The 17,519-nt window shown below is 39.1% G+C and overlaps 1 protein-coding gene across 10 annotated transcripts in view; it reads right to left on the reverse strand.

Annotated features, from left to right (window-relative positions):
• Positions 1 to 17,519, reverse strand: part of LOC139447717 (serine/threonine-protein kinase 26-like) — a 78,446-nt gene that overhangs the window by 35,513 nt on the left and 25,414 nt on the right. For 8 of the 10 annotated variants that reach the window (XM_071229174.1, XM_071229171.1, XM_071229177.1 and 5 more), the window contains exon 1: positions 2,354 to 2,607. The exons of 1 other annotated variant lie outside the window; for it this stretch is intronic. In XM_071229174.1, coding sequence (XP_071085275.1) covers positions 2,354 to 2,440 — 87 coding nt within the window. In that variant the 5' untranslated portion in view covers positions 2,441 to 2,607. Of the gene's footprint in view, positions 1 to 2,353; positions 2,608 to 10,624; positions 11,206 to 17,519 lie in introns of those variants that run through there. One more of the 10 variants, XM_071229169.1, reaches the window with a different exon arrangement.

Here is a 17,519-nt window from a genome sequence, read left to right on the forward strand (position 1 = left end):
AGTTACTCTCCATCAGTTGACATCATTGACAATAACAAGTCCTTATTGGTAAATCTAAACTTTATTTCATCACAATAATTTATGCAAGATATTATCGATGACACAATTTTCATATCGATAATTGTTAATTTTTCTTCCCATCAACGATAAGCCCAAATATCGATCTTTGCCTCATATCATTGATAGGTATATGATAAAGACTGATTATAAACCAGTGACTGGTCATATCCAACAAGTTCACATCACATTTCAGACCTGTAGCTCATGTAAGATATCAACATTTTGGGAGAAAACAACATATCTTTCAAGATTTTCACAAGTCTTGGACTAGCAGACCAGTAGCCCTACTAGTCTACTCTTGTCAAGTTGGCAGACTATCCGTGAAGTAAATCCTGGTTAGTAATGGGACAAGATTCACTGATGCATCTGCAGATCCTGTTTTTTTACTTTTTGATGCAAGTATCGATCAGTCGCAGAGTAAGTAAAAAAAATACTGATTTACTGACTACACCAGTAGTAAAAACGTAAATATTTTCATCCACTGCGCCATACTTGACACTGCCAACTGCAAATCCTCGTCAGTGTGCCAGGTATTTAGCTATCCTGTCTATGAAAAGGACAGCTTGCGCGCCAAAGATTATAAGAGCACATGCAAGTATCGCGATACATATCGAATTGCGAGCAAGGTATCATATCGCACAGTTGGTGTACTGTCCCAGCCCTAATCCTGATGTTTGTTGACTGATGACTACACTGATGTGATCAGGGTGAACTAACATCCTACACTGTCACTGGTTAATGGGGACAAATCACTGATTCATCCTTTATCTGTCAAATGTAACTGAATTTACACCATAAACAGGACATTCATACTGTTTATCCTACCTCAGGAAGGAGTGCAGTTGAGTTCAATGAGGGAGTAAGTCAGTAATCAGTAATCCCGATGAATGCAGGGCTTAGACATTTACCACTTAGGCAAAATCCACGAGTATGGTGCCAAAAAAACTAAAAACAATCAGAGCGAACCAGGATTCAGACCCATGATCACTGAGACATATAGTCTCTTCAATAAAGTTATGCATACGGTTGAATAAACATAATCCTATAAGAAACCCCCGTTAAGTCTTAAGTATGGTTTTACTCCGATTTTAGCAATATTCCAGCAATATCACGGCGGGGGACACCAGAAATGGGCTTCACACTTTGTACCCATGTCGGGAATCGAACCCAGGTCTTCGGCGCTACGAGCGAACGCTTTAACCACTAGGCCCCAGATTGAGAATGGGATGAGTATAGGATGATACAGCATTCCAGTTATATCACTGCTGATTGACTGATATTTTGAGTCACAAACTTTCCTCTCCCCAGGCGTGGCACGGGTGGCCCAGTCGTCTTAGGCACCATGATTCGCTGTGCAGTGTTGCGTCCCTTGAGCATGCCAGAATCCTTTGATTGTGGGTTCGAATCACAGTTCGCACCAATTATGTTTCTAGATTTGTCAGCATCATACCCGTGCTTTTGGGTTTCACTGAAGTGGTAAACGAAGGGGACCTGCATCACTTCAGGCTTTCCTCCTACATTAAGCTGACATGCCGTGATATAACTGGAATACTGTTAAAAGCGGTGTTAAACCCAACTCACTCACCTCTCACCGGGCAGACACAGCTCCGAAAAAGCCAAATTAACAACAAAAAACCCTTAGCACAGAGACTCATAACAGGACAGCAAGCAACCACAAACAACTCTTGGTGAACTGGACCTCTGTATGTAACACTGCTACATAATGTTTATCATGTCTACACATGACAGTCGGCAGCCCCGCGTCAGTAGCCCATGTTGACTGTCCCTTTGTATAGAGATGTCAAAACTCAAATTTGCATCATAATGAGATAATCAGCCCCTTCATAAGAAATGAAAATACTTTGTCCATACTACAAACAGTATGAAAGTGCTGACAGAACAGGCACAATAGTAGACACTTGTCTCAAGCAAGCTTAAACAAGTGTTAAATATTTCAGAGAGTGCCTAAGTCTTATATTTCATACTCTACGCCACAGGCCTCTAAGTTCTTTTTTTATTAGGGAGCCGAGTGGCTCTTATATGAATATTTTAGCCAAATACCAGATTTTAGGACCCAACAGATATTGTCGCAAGTTATGTTTACTTTTAGGTTGCCAAGTGGCGAGCAGTAGATAAATTTAGGTTGCCCAGCATAGATTTAAGTCCCATTGGGCCACCAAAATGGTTGCTACTTAGAGGGCTGTAATGCCACTATTCAAGCTAATTCCCTAGAAAACCAATCCTACTTCCCTGTAAAATGAACTAGCGATATGTATGCCTAAACTCTATGTACCTTGCTAACGGATCTGTTTTGGTCATCTGATACACGTCGAATGGCTGCATGTCGAATGGCTGGCTTGTTCTTCATTGTCTTTACCATATCAACCAACACAGCACACAAGTAATCCACTAAGACAATGTCTGTCAATCCACAAACCACTTAAGTGTATATCCTGCTTGATAAAACCATCATAGCTTCAAAATAAGGTGATCTACCAAGACTCCATGTACACAACCAGACGTCACGAACTCACTGTATGACTAAGCAAATGTTCCATACAAACATACCTCCACCCAACACCCAATCAATAGAAGATATCTAGGCCAAAAATAAAGACGCATTCATGCCAGGCTTTACCAGCTCTCAAGCATGTCACAATGTCTGTACAGTGACGTCAATGTTACGACACCATCAAGGCCAATACAAATAAATCATTTGATTAACATCTACATTTTCTTTGCGGAATTTTATGTAACATAAAGCATAAATGTCTGGTAGGAATTTCCAACATTTTCAGGGTATTGCTATATGTTATTAAGATGCCAACTGGTTGATGATCTTGGTTCGTTTGCTTCCCTGTAAGGGCTCCCTAAATTCAAGAAATAGAGCAGTAAACCTGAAGTATCCCCATAATTAACACTGCAGGTACTACCTGAATATCAGCCTTGACTTCAACACAGCAGATGGTAATATAGGCGACATGAATGATTCAGTTGAGTGAACTGTGTGACAGGTCCTGCCTGATGTTATCATAACCATAAGCCATGCTTCAACTGTTTTTCTCTCTCCCCCCCCTTATTGAGAAGTAGTAGGCAATGTAATGTCATGTCCAGCAGACATAGGGAACTATCATAACATCCCAGAGCCTGGGATGAGATCTCATTGTTTCCCCAGTGTAGTCGATTGGTATAAAATAATGTAAGAAAGTGAGAATCAGTATCACCATCTTTGTTTAATGTCGCATTCAGCTGTATGACGAACGACTGTCTGGACCCGACAATCCAGTGATTGACATCATGATCATCGATTCACACAATTAGGATCGATGACATGCATCAACAAAGTCTGACCACCCGATCCCGTTAGTCGCCTCTTACGACAAGCATAGTCGCCTTTTACTCACCATCTTTGATCAACCTTGAGGACTCCATTATACTGAGCATAAGAAAATGATTGGCAAAACTATCATGTGATGAATTAAATGTGAGGCTGTAGAGGTTCTGGAGATTTTGAATCTACGGACCCATTTTGCAACTCTTATTCTTTAATAATTTCAAAAAATAATGTCACACTGATTACTTGGCTATATCAAAACACTAAGTTAACATTGTGTATGAATACATAAGAACAGTTCCTAACGTCCTGGCAACAAGGCTGGTATTTGATCGTTCAATCCTATAAATAGATTGCCTTAAGCCTGATATTGACTACCAGACCTCTCCACACACCCTGGGTAGGTCATAAATGTGTGGACTTTGAAACAAGGAAGTGAGTGTCCCGTGACAACAGGTGATGTTGGGTGTGGTTCAATACTGACAATACAGGTGGAGAGATAACACAAGCTTCATGAAACACAGCAGGCCATTGTGCTATGTTGCAATATATTAAGTATAGAGGCATTTAACACATGAATCTACTGAGGCCATTGTCATTGGCGATATTATATCTTACATCATGGCGGTTAGTTCATGTTTAAAACATATGTTATAGAAACAATGGTAAATGTATGGAAAAGAATATTATTATCTCGTTATCAGACGGGCCACCTTTGAACCAACAATGACTACAAACATATGCAGTGACAGAATTAAGGAAGGGTTAGTTGTACCATGTACCTCAAGTGATCCTGCTACAACGAATTTATCTTACCAACATGTTGTAATATGACATTGTAAAAGAATTAAAACAAATTCTAAATTGATAGAAAAACACACTTCGATAGAGCTGAATTTAACTTGTGCTATGTCAATTGCCTTTCATTGACTCAGAAAAAGCGTGCGGCTTTTTGAATTGACACAGGGTAAAAGGGATTTCAGGGTTAGAAACTAACAGTTTTCGTCCACTAGTCCTTATAATGATAACATAAAGCAAAACCCTTACAAATGGCAAATTTCTAGTAGTCCTTAAGATACCTTTACCATTGGGCAGTTTGGCAAGAACTATAGTGGAAAAATATATTTCCCTTCAACATGACATTGTGTCCAAGGAGGGATACATAGTATTTTATTAAGATCACATGGACCAATCTGATCTCATCATTCTGACATGGATGTATGATAAATGGATTTGTACCAACTCGTTTATCTTGTAACATATGGAGAATAAACTGTATGTCCATACGATTTACACATCCTACTCAACTTGATAGACATGCCGAGATAATCACAGATATGTCACACTATGTACATATTTCTAAACAACCTACTCAAAAGATGCATATGTCATGCAATGCCAGATTAACTATAGTAATATAAAGAAGTGAGTGGTCCTTAACTTGCTTTGTGGAGCATATGATGAATCATGAAGGTGAAATTATTCCTTATTAATCAGGACAATCATACAGTATGTACACATACCGAAACACTTCAATAAACCTGGAGGGATTCCGAGTAGGAATCTAGGTCCTTAACATCTTTTGAGTAGCATATGTATACATGATTCAGTTCAATGTATCCCTGAGTAACAGCGATATCCCTTTCAATAGTTAAGTTTGTTTGTTGCTTAATTTCAGCAATTTTCCAGCTATATGATGGGGGGTCTGTAAATAATCAAGCCTGGGCCAGACAATCCAGTGATTGACATCATGAGTATTGATCTACGCAATTGGGATATGATGACATGCATCAACCAAGTCAGCGAGCCTGACCACCCGATGTCGTAAGTCGCCTCACAAGACAAGCATGGGTTGCTGAAGAACACTTCAAACTCTGATCTTCACAGGTCCAATTGTTGTGTAGTATAACCATATATCATGTATATCTATCATTGAATAGTGTTGGTCTGTTTGGTCAGAGCCAATTGCTTGGCATACTGTGAATATCCAGCTTTGATGTTTATAAGTCCAAAAATGCAAGACAATTCTCATAGTCATAAAATAATATGTTAATCATAAGAACTTCAAGCTTATTTCAGACAAGACGAAATCAGTGACAACGTTCAGCGTAATAATGCGACAAGCTGTGCCCATTTTGTTATCAACCAATCAGGAAACAGTGTTCTGATAGTGGGAGTGGCCTAATTATTTTTTATGGTTTATGTAAACATAAACGGAAACAAAATTGCTTGGCTAGCCTAATAAGTGCCGTGCAATCACTTGCATTTTTTTTTAATTTCATAAACACTTAACTCAATGACAGTATCCTATAAGTTTCCTTATGGCTTTCTAAATCCCATAATTGTGCTAGGTATTTCTTGGGGATGAAACATTTATAATATGATTGGTAAGTTTGTTTATATTTTACTTTGAAACAGCTTCACAGGCATATTGCACTGTATAAAGGAATTTCAAAGGGAAAAAAAACAACTTTTTACATCCACTGACACTAAAGCAATCATTTATGATTCAGCTTATTTCTACAATGAATTGTATTCTACTCATACAGACAATTCAATATTATTCACCAGGGGCAATGATGTGCCCAGCTGGTTCAAGGAGCTGGCTGCAACTGCTGGCAACATTGTCTCCATCACATTCCCATGATGAGACAGCAATAACATGCCAACAGGTGACGGCAAACATCGCCATCATCAGCATCAACACCACCATATGCTCCCAGAGAGACTTAACACACGACTAGACATCAATGTCCCTCCCCAGCTGATCTACAATCGATGAAGACTCCACGTCTCAAGTGCATTAACATCAACGTGTGAGACTCGGTTTAAATTCAATAAATAGCTGCAAGCAACAAGTCTTCGCTGAAGGTTCTTAATGCACCAACATGACTGAAAGACTGTCACCACTGAAATATCAATCATTATCCAAGAGACCTTGCACACTTGTGTTGACTTATGTTTCACAAAACCATCACATTGTGCCCCCACATACCAAAGTGATAATACACAGGTTTTTTTGGTTTTTTTTAGAGAGACAAAGAAATAAATGGTGATCAATTCTGCAGCTTTGATTCCAGGTCAGCAATGATAGCTCTTTAACTGTTTGTTGTTTAACGCAGCACTCAGCAATATTCCAGCTGTATGACGTCGGTCTGTAAATAAGCGAGTCTGGACCAGACAATCCAGTCATTGACATCATGAGCATCGATCCACGCAATTGGGATACGATGACATGCTTCATCCAAGTCAGCGAGCCTGACCACCCGATCCCATAAGTCACCTCTTACGACAAGCAGAGTCGCCTTTTCTGGCAAGCATGGGTTGCTGAAGACCTATTCTTCCCCAGATCTTCACGGGTTCTCTTAACTTGACAATGTTACCTTGTAAAAACACTAATCCATTCTGTGGATGTGAAAGTGAAACCACTGTAGTTTGGGCGTATTGGCACATTCATCATATTGCAATATATTACAATATAGAGGGCTGTGTTTCGATACTTATTGCAACATGTATTGGGGCCCAAATGATATATATTTCTACTATTCACATGGAACAACTTCAGATTGTGAGATGGGTAGTATCAATAAATGAGGCTACCTATTACATCATCAATATGGACTGCTAATGTAAACAGTGTGACGTGTGTACTGTTTACATGGTTTAGATAGGAACCCAGTCCAGACATATGTCTCAAGATTGCAGCATAATTAATATTATGTGTGACTGTATTGAAATATCAATACATAATGGTCTTATATACCGGTATACAAGCTATATCTCACACCCCTAGGAACCAGTATTCCCTGCTGAGGATGCGAATGTAAACCAGTATTCCATGCTGAGAATGTGAATGTAAACTAGTATTCCCTGCTGAGGATGCGAATGTAAACTTGTATTCCATGCTGAGAATGTGAATGTAAACCAGTATTCCATGCTGAGAATGTGAATGTAAACCAGTATTCCCTGCTGAGGATGCGAATGTAAACCAGTATTCCATGCTGAGAATGTGAATGTAAACTAGTATTACCTGCTGAAAATGTGAATGTAAACCAGTATTCCATGCTGAGAATGTGAATGTAAACTAGTATTCCATGCTGAGAATGTGAATGTAAACCAGTATTCCATGCTGAGGATATGAATGTAAACCAGTATTCCATGCTGAGAATGTGAATGTAAACTAGTATTCCATGCTGAAAATGTGAATGTAAACTAGTATTCCCTGCTGAGAATGTGAATGTAAACCAGTATTCCATGCTGAGAATGTGAATGTAAACTAGTATTCCCTGCTGAGAATGTGAATGTAACCCAGTATTCCATGCTGAGGATATGAATGTAAACCAGTATTCCATGCTGAGAATATGAATGTAAACTAGTATTCCATGCTGAGAATGTGAATGTAAACTAGTATTCCATGCTGAGAATGTGAATGTAAACCAGTATTCCATGCTGAGAATGTGAATGTAAGTAATCCAGTATTCCATGCTGAGAATGTGAATGTAAACCAGTATTCCATGCTGAGAATGTGAATGTTAACTAGTATTCCATGCTGAGGATATGAATGTAAACCAGTATTCCATGCTGAGAATATGAATGTAAACTAGTATTCCATGCTGAGAATGTGAATGTAAACTAGTATTCCATGCTGAGAATGTGAATGTAAACCAGTATTCCATGCTGAGGATATGAATGTAAACCAGTATTCCATGCTGAAAATATGAATGTAAACTAGTATTCCATGCTGAAAATGTGAATGTAAACTAGTATTCCCTGCTGAGAATGTGAATGTAAACCAGTATTCCATGCTGAGAATGTGAATGTAAACCAGTATTCCATGCTGAGAATGTGAATGTAAACCAGTATTCCATGCTGAGGATATGAATGTAAACTAGTATTCCATGCTGAGAATGTGAATGTAAACTAGTATTCCATGCTGAGGATATGAATGTAAACCAATATTCCCTGCTGAGAATGTGAATGTAACCCAGTATTCCATGCTGAGGATATGAAAGTAAACCAGTATTCCATGCTGAGGATATGAATGTAAACCAGTATTCCCTGCTGAGGATATGAATGTAAACTAGTATTCCATGCTGAGAATGTGAATGTAAACCAGTATTCCATGCTGAGAATGTGAATGTAAACTAGTATTCCATGCTGAGGATATGAATGTAAACCAGTATTCCATGCTGAGAATGTGAATGTAAACTAGTATTCCATGCTGAGGATATGAATGTAAACTAGTATTCCCTGCTGAGAATGTGAATGTAACCCAGTATTCCATGCTGAGGATATGAATGTAAACCAGTATTCCATGCTGAGGATATGAATGTAAACCAGTATTCCCTGCTGAGGAGAATGAATGTAAACCAGTATTCCATGCTGAGAATGTGAATGTAAACCAGTATTCCCTGCTGAGGATATGAATGTAAACTAGTATTCCATGCTGAGAATGTGAATGTAAACTAGTATTCCATGCTGAGGATATGAATGTAAACCAGTATTCCATGCTGAGGACATGACACCAGTATTCCCTGCTGAATGTGAATGAAAATCCTATATTCCATACCGTGGACATGAATGAGAAAGTAATGAAACCAATATTCTATACTTTGGATGTGAATGTAATGTAAATATCTGTTGCATGGGTTCTAATGTATCATGTGGATAAAAACGTCAATCAGAGTGATGATTATTCTTAATAAAACGGAAACTAACACAAAGTTTCTCTTATTAATGAATGATAGTGGTTATATGCCATTTCGAAAAACATTCACAAAGGTCCTTCACTACTTTAGATAATGCTGATGATATCAGCATGAGGCCTTTCAGCACTTTAATCACTAATTGCAAACAACTGATAAATTTTCCACTGATATTGATTGTCTCTGATAATGAATATGTCAGCATTTGAAAAAAGGGGGCCTCGTGACATCAACATGATCAAGCACAACAGGATATACCTGCTTATCTTATCTTCTATTGTCTAGTAGCTTGCTGGTGACGAGCAGCCTTCACTAGCTACTTTAACTTAGCTTTAGACATTGTCAACAACACTTATTGTCTGTGGTGATATCATTAACCCTCTAGGGGCACGGGTAGCCCAGTCATCTAAGTAATTTACTGTGCAGAGTTGCGTCCCTTGGGCACGCCAGAAACCTATGATTGTGGGTTTGAATCCCGGTTTCCCCCGATTATCTTTCTAGGTTTGTCAGCACCATACCAGTGCTCGTGGGTTTAATCATCCTGGTAAGTGGTAAACGTCCTGGACCTGCATAACTTCAGGCTTTCCTCCCACATCGTGATATAACTGCAATACTGTTAAAAGCGGTGTTAAACCCAACTCACTCACTCATTAGCCCTCTTAGTCAGAATATTACAGAAACAAAGCAGCCACTGAAATAAACACTAGAGGCTTGTTAACTGTTGTTTGCCCACAAAATGTGACTCTTTATTTCCTCTTTCAATTTCAAGTCAATAGAAGAGGACATGAAACAACGTCCTTTTTTATTTTCAGACAAAAACAAAAATGTGTCCAATTACTTCAGAAAGTTCCTACTTCACTTCAGCCCTTCATAACATGTCTAGACCAGCCCAAATATAATTTGGACTTCTTAAAAATCACAAACTACTGATTATATTATATCATGAAGGACTCAATTTTTAAGTCATGTCTGCACAATTTCAGCCATATTGTGACCAGAGCATGTAATATGCTACTCAACTTATAGAGATAGAGATAATCAGACATGTATTTAAATATACACTTATTGACATATTATAAGAATCATGTTTGTGTATCATGGGAAAAATATATACCTACTATAAGTGGAGTAGAGTATATTCTTATGTAAAAATGTGTCAACTAAGGACGGTATAATTGCCAGGCCCCGTTCTACAAAGCGATCATAGTGCGAAGACTGATGTAAGTCTATGTTAAAGTATGTCGTTAAAGTTATGATCGTCTTCACGCTACGATCGCTTTGTGGAACAGGGCCAGTTATGTAGCACAGATATATACATTTCAAACTAGTTTGATAATATTTAAATGATTTTCCCACGACACAACATAAAATTCAGACCATAGATTACCAGCATAATCTTTCCTGACAACGTTCATACTGTCATGTTAGCTGCTTGGCCAACCTGTCAAGGTGTTATGCTGTAAGTGAACCAAGTTTACTGTTAGTCGATGCTAGCCTAGAAACAATACTACCTCACAGTACTTACAGAGTGGTCTCGCTTGACATACACAGAGTGGGTTATCTGAGCCTCCTTTTGTCTCCACATACTGTATGTAAATCCACTTTCAGCATGTGTTCAGACGTCCCACACTATCATGTTCAGTGTCGTGTGTTGTAAGGTTCTACATCCCATTGATAGTAACGTTATCTCCCCATGTGGCCTCGGTGGTCAGCCACCTGACATGGGTGGAGTCTCTCTACAGTGCACAGCACAACAGTACACAGCACAACACTTACACACAACACAGTATGTCAGGGCTTGTTATCTGTTCCAACTCTAACATGCAAACCCAGTGTTGGTGTAATCATGCTTTCAAAACTGGACACCACGTAAGACAACAGGAGTTAGCTCCTCACACCAGCAGGCACATATTCCACCTCCACGACACGAGAGTTCCCATTACTGGCTACAGCCATAAACACACTGGTTCTTGCCTCTCTATCACACACATCTGAAGTGTCGGGACCTTTGATAGCAGGAAGATCTGTTCTTACACCTAAAGTCTTGTCCACCACATACAAGCTTGGTATTTTTAGCCCCACCCAGTTGTAGCCAATGAGGTCAAAGGAGAGAGTTGTCTGCCTGCCGGGCTGTTGTATATAATATTGATACTGCCGTCAATCAAAGTCCCTTGCTGTGAACCGGACACAAGCTGTTCTCTAGAGATTAGTGAACCTGCGTAGAGGCAGGTATTTGGGCCTACCACCACATCAATCATATTTAAGTAAACACATACATCTCAGTATCTTCCTTAGTGACAGACTACCGCAATCACCATCAACACCTTTGTGAAAGAGACGATTTCTATTCAAAACATCTGGGGTGTAAAAATCAATGTCCTTCACTTGAGATTCATATTATGAGGTCATACACTAAAGATATGTTACACAGGGAAGAAATTTAAAATAGCACTCGCTTGCTACCTCAAGAAAATTCCCCTAATGCTTGACAGTATCCTAAGGGGCAAAAGAATTTTGAACACTTTCAGTGCGTTCTCTCATATACTCTTTGGATCAGCTATCATGACAATCCCTATTTGAAGGATCAGTTACACAGGAAAGAAATTACCACTAGCCCACATACCCAAGCATCATTTCCTCAATGCTTATGGGATCCAGGGGGCTAGAAGAATTATGAACACTTTGGGGGTGTTCTCATATGCAATCACTATTTGGACTAGTTGACTTAAAAGATATGTTATACAGGAATAGTCATGAGCACAAGCTCAAACAAAGTTCCACAATGATAATAGTATCCTACATGTCCTGAGGGCTGAAAGAATGTTGGATAATAAGGGAAGTGTTCCTAACTGTTATCACTACTGGGGCTAGTAGGCTTTATAGGTTTATTTCTACCTTTGTTACCTGGTATAAAATTTAACTACTTGCTGCTGGTATGGCATTTCTTTTCAGGCAGATAGTTTCATTACAGTTTTTGAGACATGTTTCTTGTTCTTTCATGTCCTGTACAATGTTGTACCATGTACCTTTGAGACATGTTTCTTGTTCTTTCATGTCCTGTACAATGTTGTACCATGTACCATCATGATCATACTGCAACTTTACTTTCATGATACATATTGAGGGATTCTAGGTAGATCTCTGATGTTGTACCTGACAAAATGTAACATGATATGTGTGCCTTCATCATGCTCACATCATGTTTTCTTTACTTTGTGTCATTGTAACCACAAGCATGACACACGCATTTGTCAAACTTGCTAAATTCAAAAACAAAATACAAAAAACCAATTGGCCTGACTAGTTAATCGTCACTTTACGTCATAAAATATTTCAATCTCAAAATACAAAGTCAATATACCTCTGCATTTAACATGTTTAAGAACGTTTTCCCAAAATCCCAATATGGAACAAAATAACAATTTTCTCTCAGCTTGCCTGCGAGGGGCACTTAGTTCCGAATCCTACATATGTGCCGCAGTTTGTTATAACCCACTAGTCAAAAAGGAGCTGTGGACAATTGGATCTGACCACCAGCATCCCCATCTCGACACAAGGAAGCACTTCTCCACTCCACACCTCATACCTCACACCTCACACAGAGGAACTTGGATAAAAATAAATTCACTTGGAAAAAACAAACTTGAAAATTTCCGTACGCATGAAAGGTAACGGGCCACATTAAGGAGTGTTGCCCCGGTCACTTTGTAGTTAAGTCCATAAACCTGTGTGCAAGTAGCACATTTAGCCTTAATGGTCTAGTGCCCCTTGGCTGAGGACCAACTGGACTAAAATAGACAGGGTTAGCCACAGGAATGTGAGAAGGGAGTCTTTATATTTATTTGACCAAGACAAGTGTTTGGTCTGTCAATGGTTACAATGGATCTTGCATCATGTAAACAAATTGAACAAAAATATCCACTTCAACACTACATGTCTTCATAGACAAAAACTGCAAATTCAGCATGTAAGACATTAAGAAGTTTCTTAAGCTTCTTGGACATAAATAATTGTCTCTCTGTTGCTGGTACACTCAAGAAACTTTCACAAAAATATATCAAACAAATAGCACTCTCAAAATGAATACATGATTCACGACTGTAATAATAGTGATCTCATAACTTCAAGCACTGTTCGGTACACATGATTAACAGTTGACCAAATAACTCATCTGATTTAGAAAACATTTAGCTTCCATTTCAGGTGAGGTGAGGTGAAATGAGGTTTAACGTCGCGTCCAAGATTATTGCACTTATATAGTGGCATGTATGCACCCGTGTGTGTGTGTGTGCATGCGTGCATGCATGCGTGTGCTTGTACTAGTCCAAACTGAGATACCATGCCGCAGTTTAACCTGAATACCCCACTCAGGCACAGTATACTGACACCGAACCAAGCAGTCCTTGTTTTAGCCCCTTAATGCCGAGCGCCAGTGTTTTATTGTATGATAAACAACAACCATGGATCTTTATTTCCTATATGAGATATCAACATTATGAAAAGCCTCTTTAATGATGATAAAATGTAGAAGTTTTAACAAATAATTACCCATATCATAACAATGATGACTCCCTCAATAGAATAGCAATGTCAGACAAGTCCATTTTATGCACAGGTGGGTATTTCCCACATATTCTCACGTCGATTACCTGTACCTTTTCTCCCAATACTGATTGTCATATCTCTCCCACTTTTGAATGCAATCGTTTGGCCATCATATGTATCTGCGCTGCCCAGCTACATCTATGCATGCATGGGGAACTACACACTAGACACTCCCCTCTCAAAAAAACGTCATACAATATATGATGTCATCAAACTGTGAGCACGTCTTCAAACCTCCAGAAATGATGTCATGCCAGAACAATGTTTTATCATGAAATAAACCATGCTTTGTTCTTCATTGTTCTTTGCAATTTATTGGGGAGATATCTTATATAAATTGATCAAGACTATAACTCAGTTCTCAAAGATAATGAAAAAACTTCTGTTGATTGTTTTCAGGTTCTGGTAAGCATGGACACAAACAAACAAATTTCTTTCATCCGTCATAAAGTACATGTGATATATCACCGTTATTGAAGAGGATGCCCTGTGTGTGCTAGGTTTTCTCAAAATTCTTGGTAATATATCAAAACAATACGCCTGTAAGAATTAGCTCAAATATCTGAAATATCCCGGGTGAATTTTACATAATTAAAGTTCATAGGGCCTCACAACAATCTCAGCAATCTCCTTTATGTCAAAGGCCGGGGTTCGATTCCTGACATGGGTACAATGTGTGAAGCCCATTTCTGGTGTGCCCCGCTGTGATATTGCTGGAATATTGCTAAAAGCAGTGTAAAACCATTCTCACTCACTCACTCATTAATTAATGTCATGGAAGAGAGCGTGCATCAAGAACTGCACCAATACAAGGTAGGTTGTTGGTTGGTTTGTTGTTTAACGCCACACTCAGCAATATTCCAGCTATATGACGTGGTCTGTATATAATCGAGTCTGAACCAGACAATCCAGTGATCGCAATTGGGACGTAGTCGTCTTTTAAAATGAGTATGTTGTGGTTAAATCCACCTTGAACAGTATTTGGGTCATTTCACAGCTATCACTGCAATGACATAGTCAATCACGTTTACCACTTCGCTGACACCACAAGATTGATACTGACAGACCATGATTCAAACTTGAGATGAATCTGTGATACAATGATCAGCATATCCTGACACAACTAAGAGGTTTAACTCTGCACAGCAAGCTGCAGAACCATTACCGCCTCATCAACCCTGTGCTGTAGCCTTCTGAGTGATCCTGCCGTCTCTAGGCTCAGACACACTGATAAGTGTGATCTGTGGGGAATGGGGGCAAGTCATGCCTATGCATAATGCACAACTGTGCACAGAAGATAGCATTATCAATCGATGACATAACATTTATCTTATTACTGCAGCCATAACAGGGACATGTGGCAACATGTATCCACATGAACCGACATTGAATCTAGCTCCAGGCTTCGTGATAACCAAAAGCTTTCAACATGGTGAAGCTGTAGCTCCAGATATATGTAGTTGTTTTGTAGGTCAATGCCGTACTCGGCAATATTCCAGCCACATGACAGGGGTCTGTATATATTCAAATCTGGACCACACAATCCAGTGACTGACATCATGAGCATTACAAAGTAAAGACAATTCATCATAAGCATTGATCCACGCAATTGGAATACAATGGCATGCATCAGCCAAGTCACCAAGCCTGGCTACCTGATCCTGTTTTAGTCGCCTCTTACGACAAGCATGGGTTGCTGAAGACCAAGTGATAGAAACTAACAGTTTTAGTCCACTAGTCCTTATAATGATAATATTTAGCAAAACTAGCAAATTTCTACTAGTCCTTATGATTTCTTAAATACTGGGCAGTCTGGCAAGGACCATATGGGACTAGTGCCAATTTCAATTGCTGAGACCAATTCTGACACAGATCTTCAAGGCGTGTATATGTGTAAGTGTCTTTAAAGTAACATACACAACGCTGTAAAAAGATATGAACATGACCAATGTTGGCGCATTGGAACATAAACCACATTGCAATATATCACAATACGGAGAGGAGCTGTGTTGTGATAGATATTGCAATATGTATTGAGACCCAAATGATATATATTTGTACTGTTCAAATGGTACTTCTTCATTCAATAATCAAGACTTTAGATTGCGAGATGGGTACTATGGATAAACGAGTCTACCTATTACCATGATTACGTCATCTATATGGAATGTTAATGTAAACAGAGCGAAGCGTGTGCCGTTAAGATTCCTAGGACCCAGTCCATCAAGATAGAAAAATTAATTTATATAGTTATATTAATTTTTCTGTGACTGTATCGGAAAATATTGATACACAAGGGTTGTATTGTGATACTTGTATTTCGGACATCCATATTACAATATACAGGTATACCAATCATATAGAACACCCCTATGGCGGAATGGGTCGGATAGGTTCCCATCCCACCATGCTGTCATGAGAATGAAGTAAAACAAGGATCAGCTGAATCACACATATAGTTCCTCATGCTATCAACCACTGACAACTGTGACAAACTTTCATGATTGGTTGGTTTGTTGTTTAACGCCGCTCTCAGCAATATTCCACCTAAATGACAGCGGTCTGTAAATAATTGAGTCTGGACCAGACAATCCAGTGATTAACATGATGAGCATCGATCCACGCAATTGGGATCGATGACATGCATCAACCAGATCAGGGAGCCTGACCACCCGATCCCGTTAGACGCCTTTTACGACAAGCAGAGTCACCTTTTACAGCAAGCTTGGGTAGCTGAAGCCCTATTCTACCCCGGATCTTCATGGGCCAACTTTCACAATGAAGTCTCAGATGTCTTTAGCTGTTAACATACATTGTTTATACAAAGACCACAATTTGCAAGACAAAATTGCCGGAATGTATTCACAGATCTTTTTCATGTAATACTGGGGGTTCGGATGTTGTGAACATAAATATTTATAAATATTCAAATGAAAAATATATATTTGCATTCCCTCAAGATTTTCTTTTCTATTTTTTTTCTGAAATCATGAGGCCTGTGTCAAACAGAGGTTACTTGCATAAATAACAAAAACATATATTTCATAATGCATGTTATGATAGCGACCCAGCAAGTCAATATTGGATGTCTAAAGAGAGCTTCCCTCCACAAAACGTGCTAGTGATGACATAGGCATCTTTTCAGAGAGCCATGTCCAATAGCGGTATAATGTTAGTCGTGTCAAGAGCAGATTTTGTGTTTGCGAGTCAAACGTGAGCTGGGGAATAGAACAGAGGATCTGCACTAAATACAATCAATTGCCAGCATTTTTTTAAGTCAATAAACGCAAATGACTCACGGGGTTGTCCACATGAAAGTGACATAACCATTCTGGCTGTATAGCAGCGTGTTTAGACGCGATAAATACAAATTTTCTACCTGGAGTTTGTCTCAATTACTTGGAGTGAGGGAACATTGCTTATTCATTGAAACATATTATGGTTTCACAAATACTTCAGCCCATTTTTCTGTAAAACATAAAGTCGCCATCTTAATACAAATAACAGCAACAACTCTCATTCTTGAATGACTGGGGGTGGGTGACTGGGGGTGGGTGGGCGGGCGGGCGTGAGTGACTGGGGGTGGGTGGGCGTGAGTGAGTGAGTGAGTGAGTGAGCCCATCAACCATCATTCATACTTGCTGATCAGAACATCAATACTCAGGCAAGTGAAGTTTCCAGTAAACTGTTGGCATGTGCAACTTAATTACTTTGACACATCCACCAATACTTGTACCCTGACATGTCACATTCCACTGAAAACATCCCTGTCTAGCACAAAAGTCCTGTATCAAAAGATAATCTTCATAAATAAC

The sequence above is a fragment of the Haliotis cracherodii genome, unplaced genomic scaffold, assembly GCF_022045235.1.
Source record: "Haliotis cracherodii isolate W230 unplaced genomic scaffold, xgHalCrac1.p SCAF_7, whole genome shotgun sequence".
Classification (NCBI taxonomy): domain Eukaryota; kingdom Metazoa; phylum Mollusca; class Gastropoda; order Lepetellida; family Haliotidae; genus Haliotis; species Haliotis cracherodii.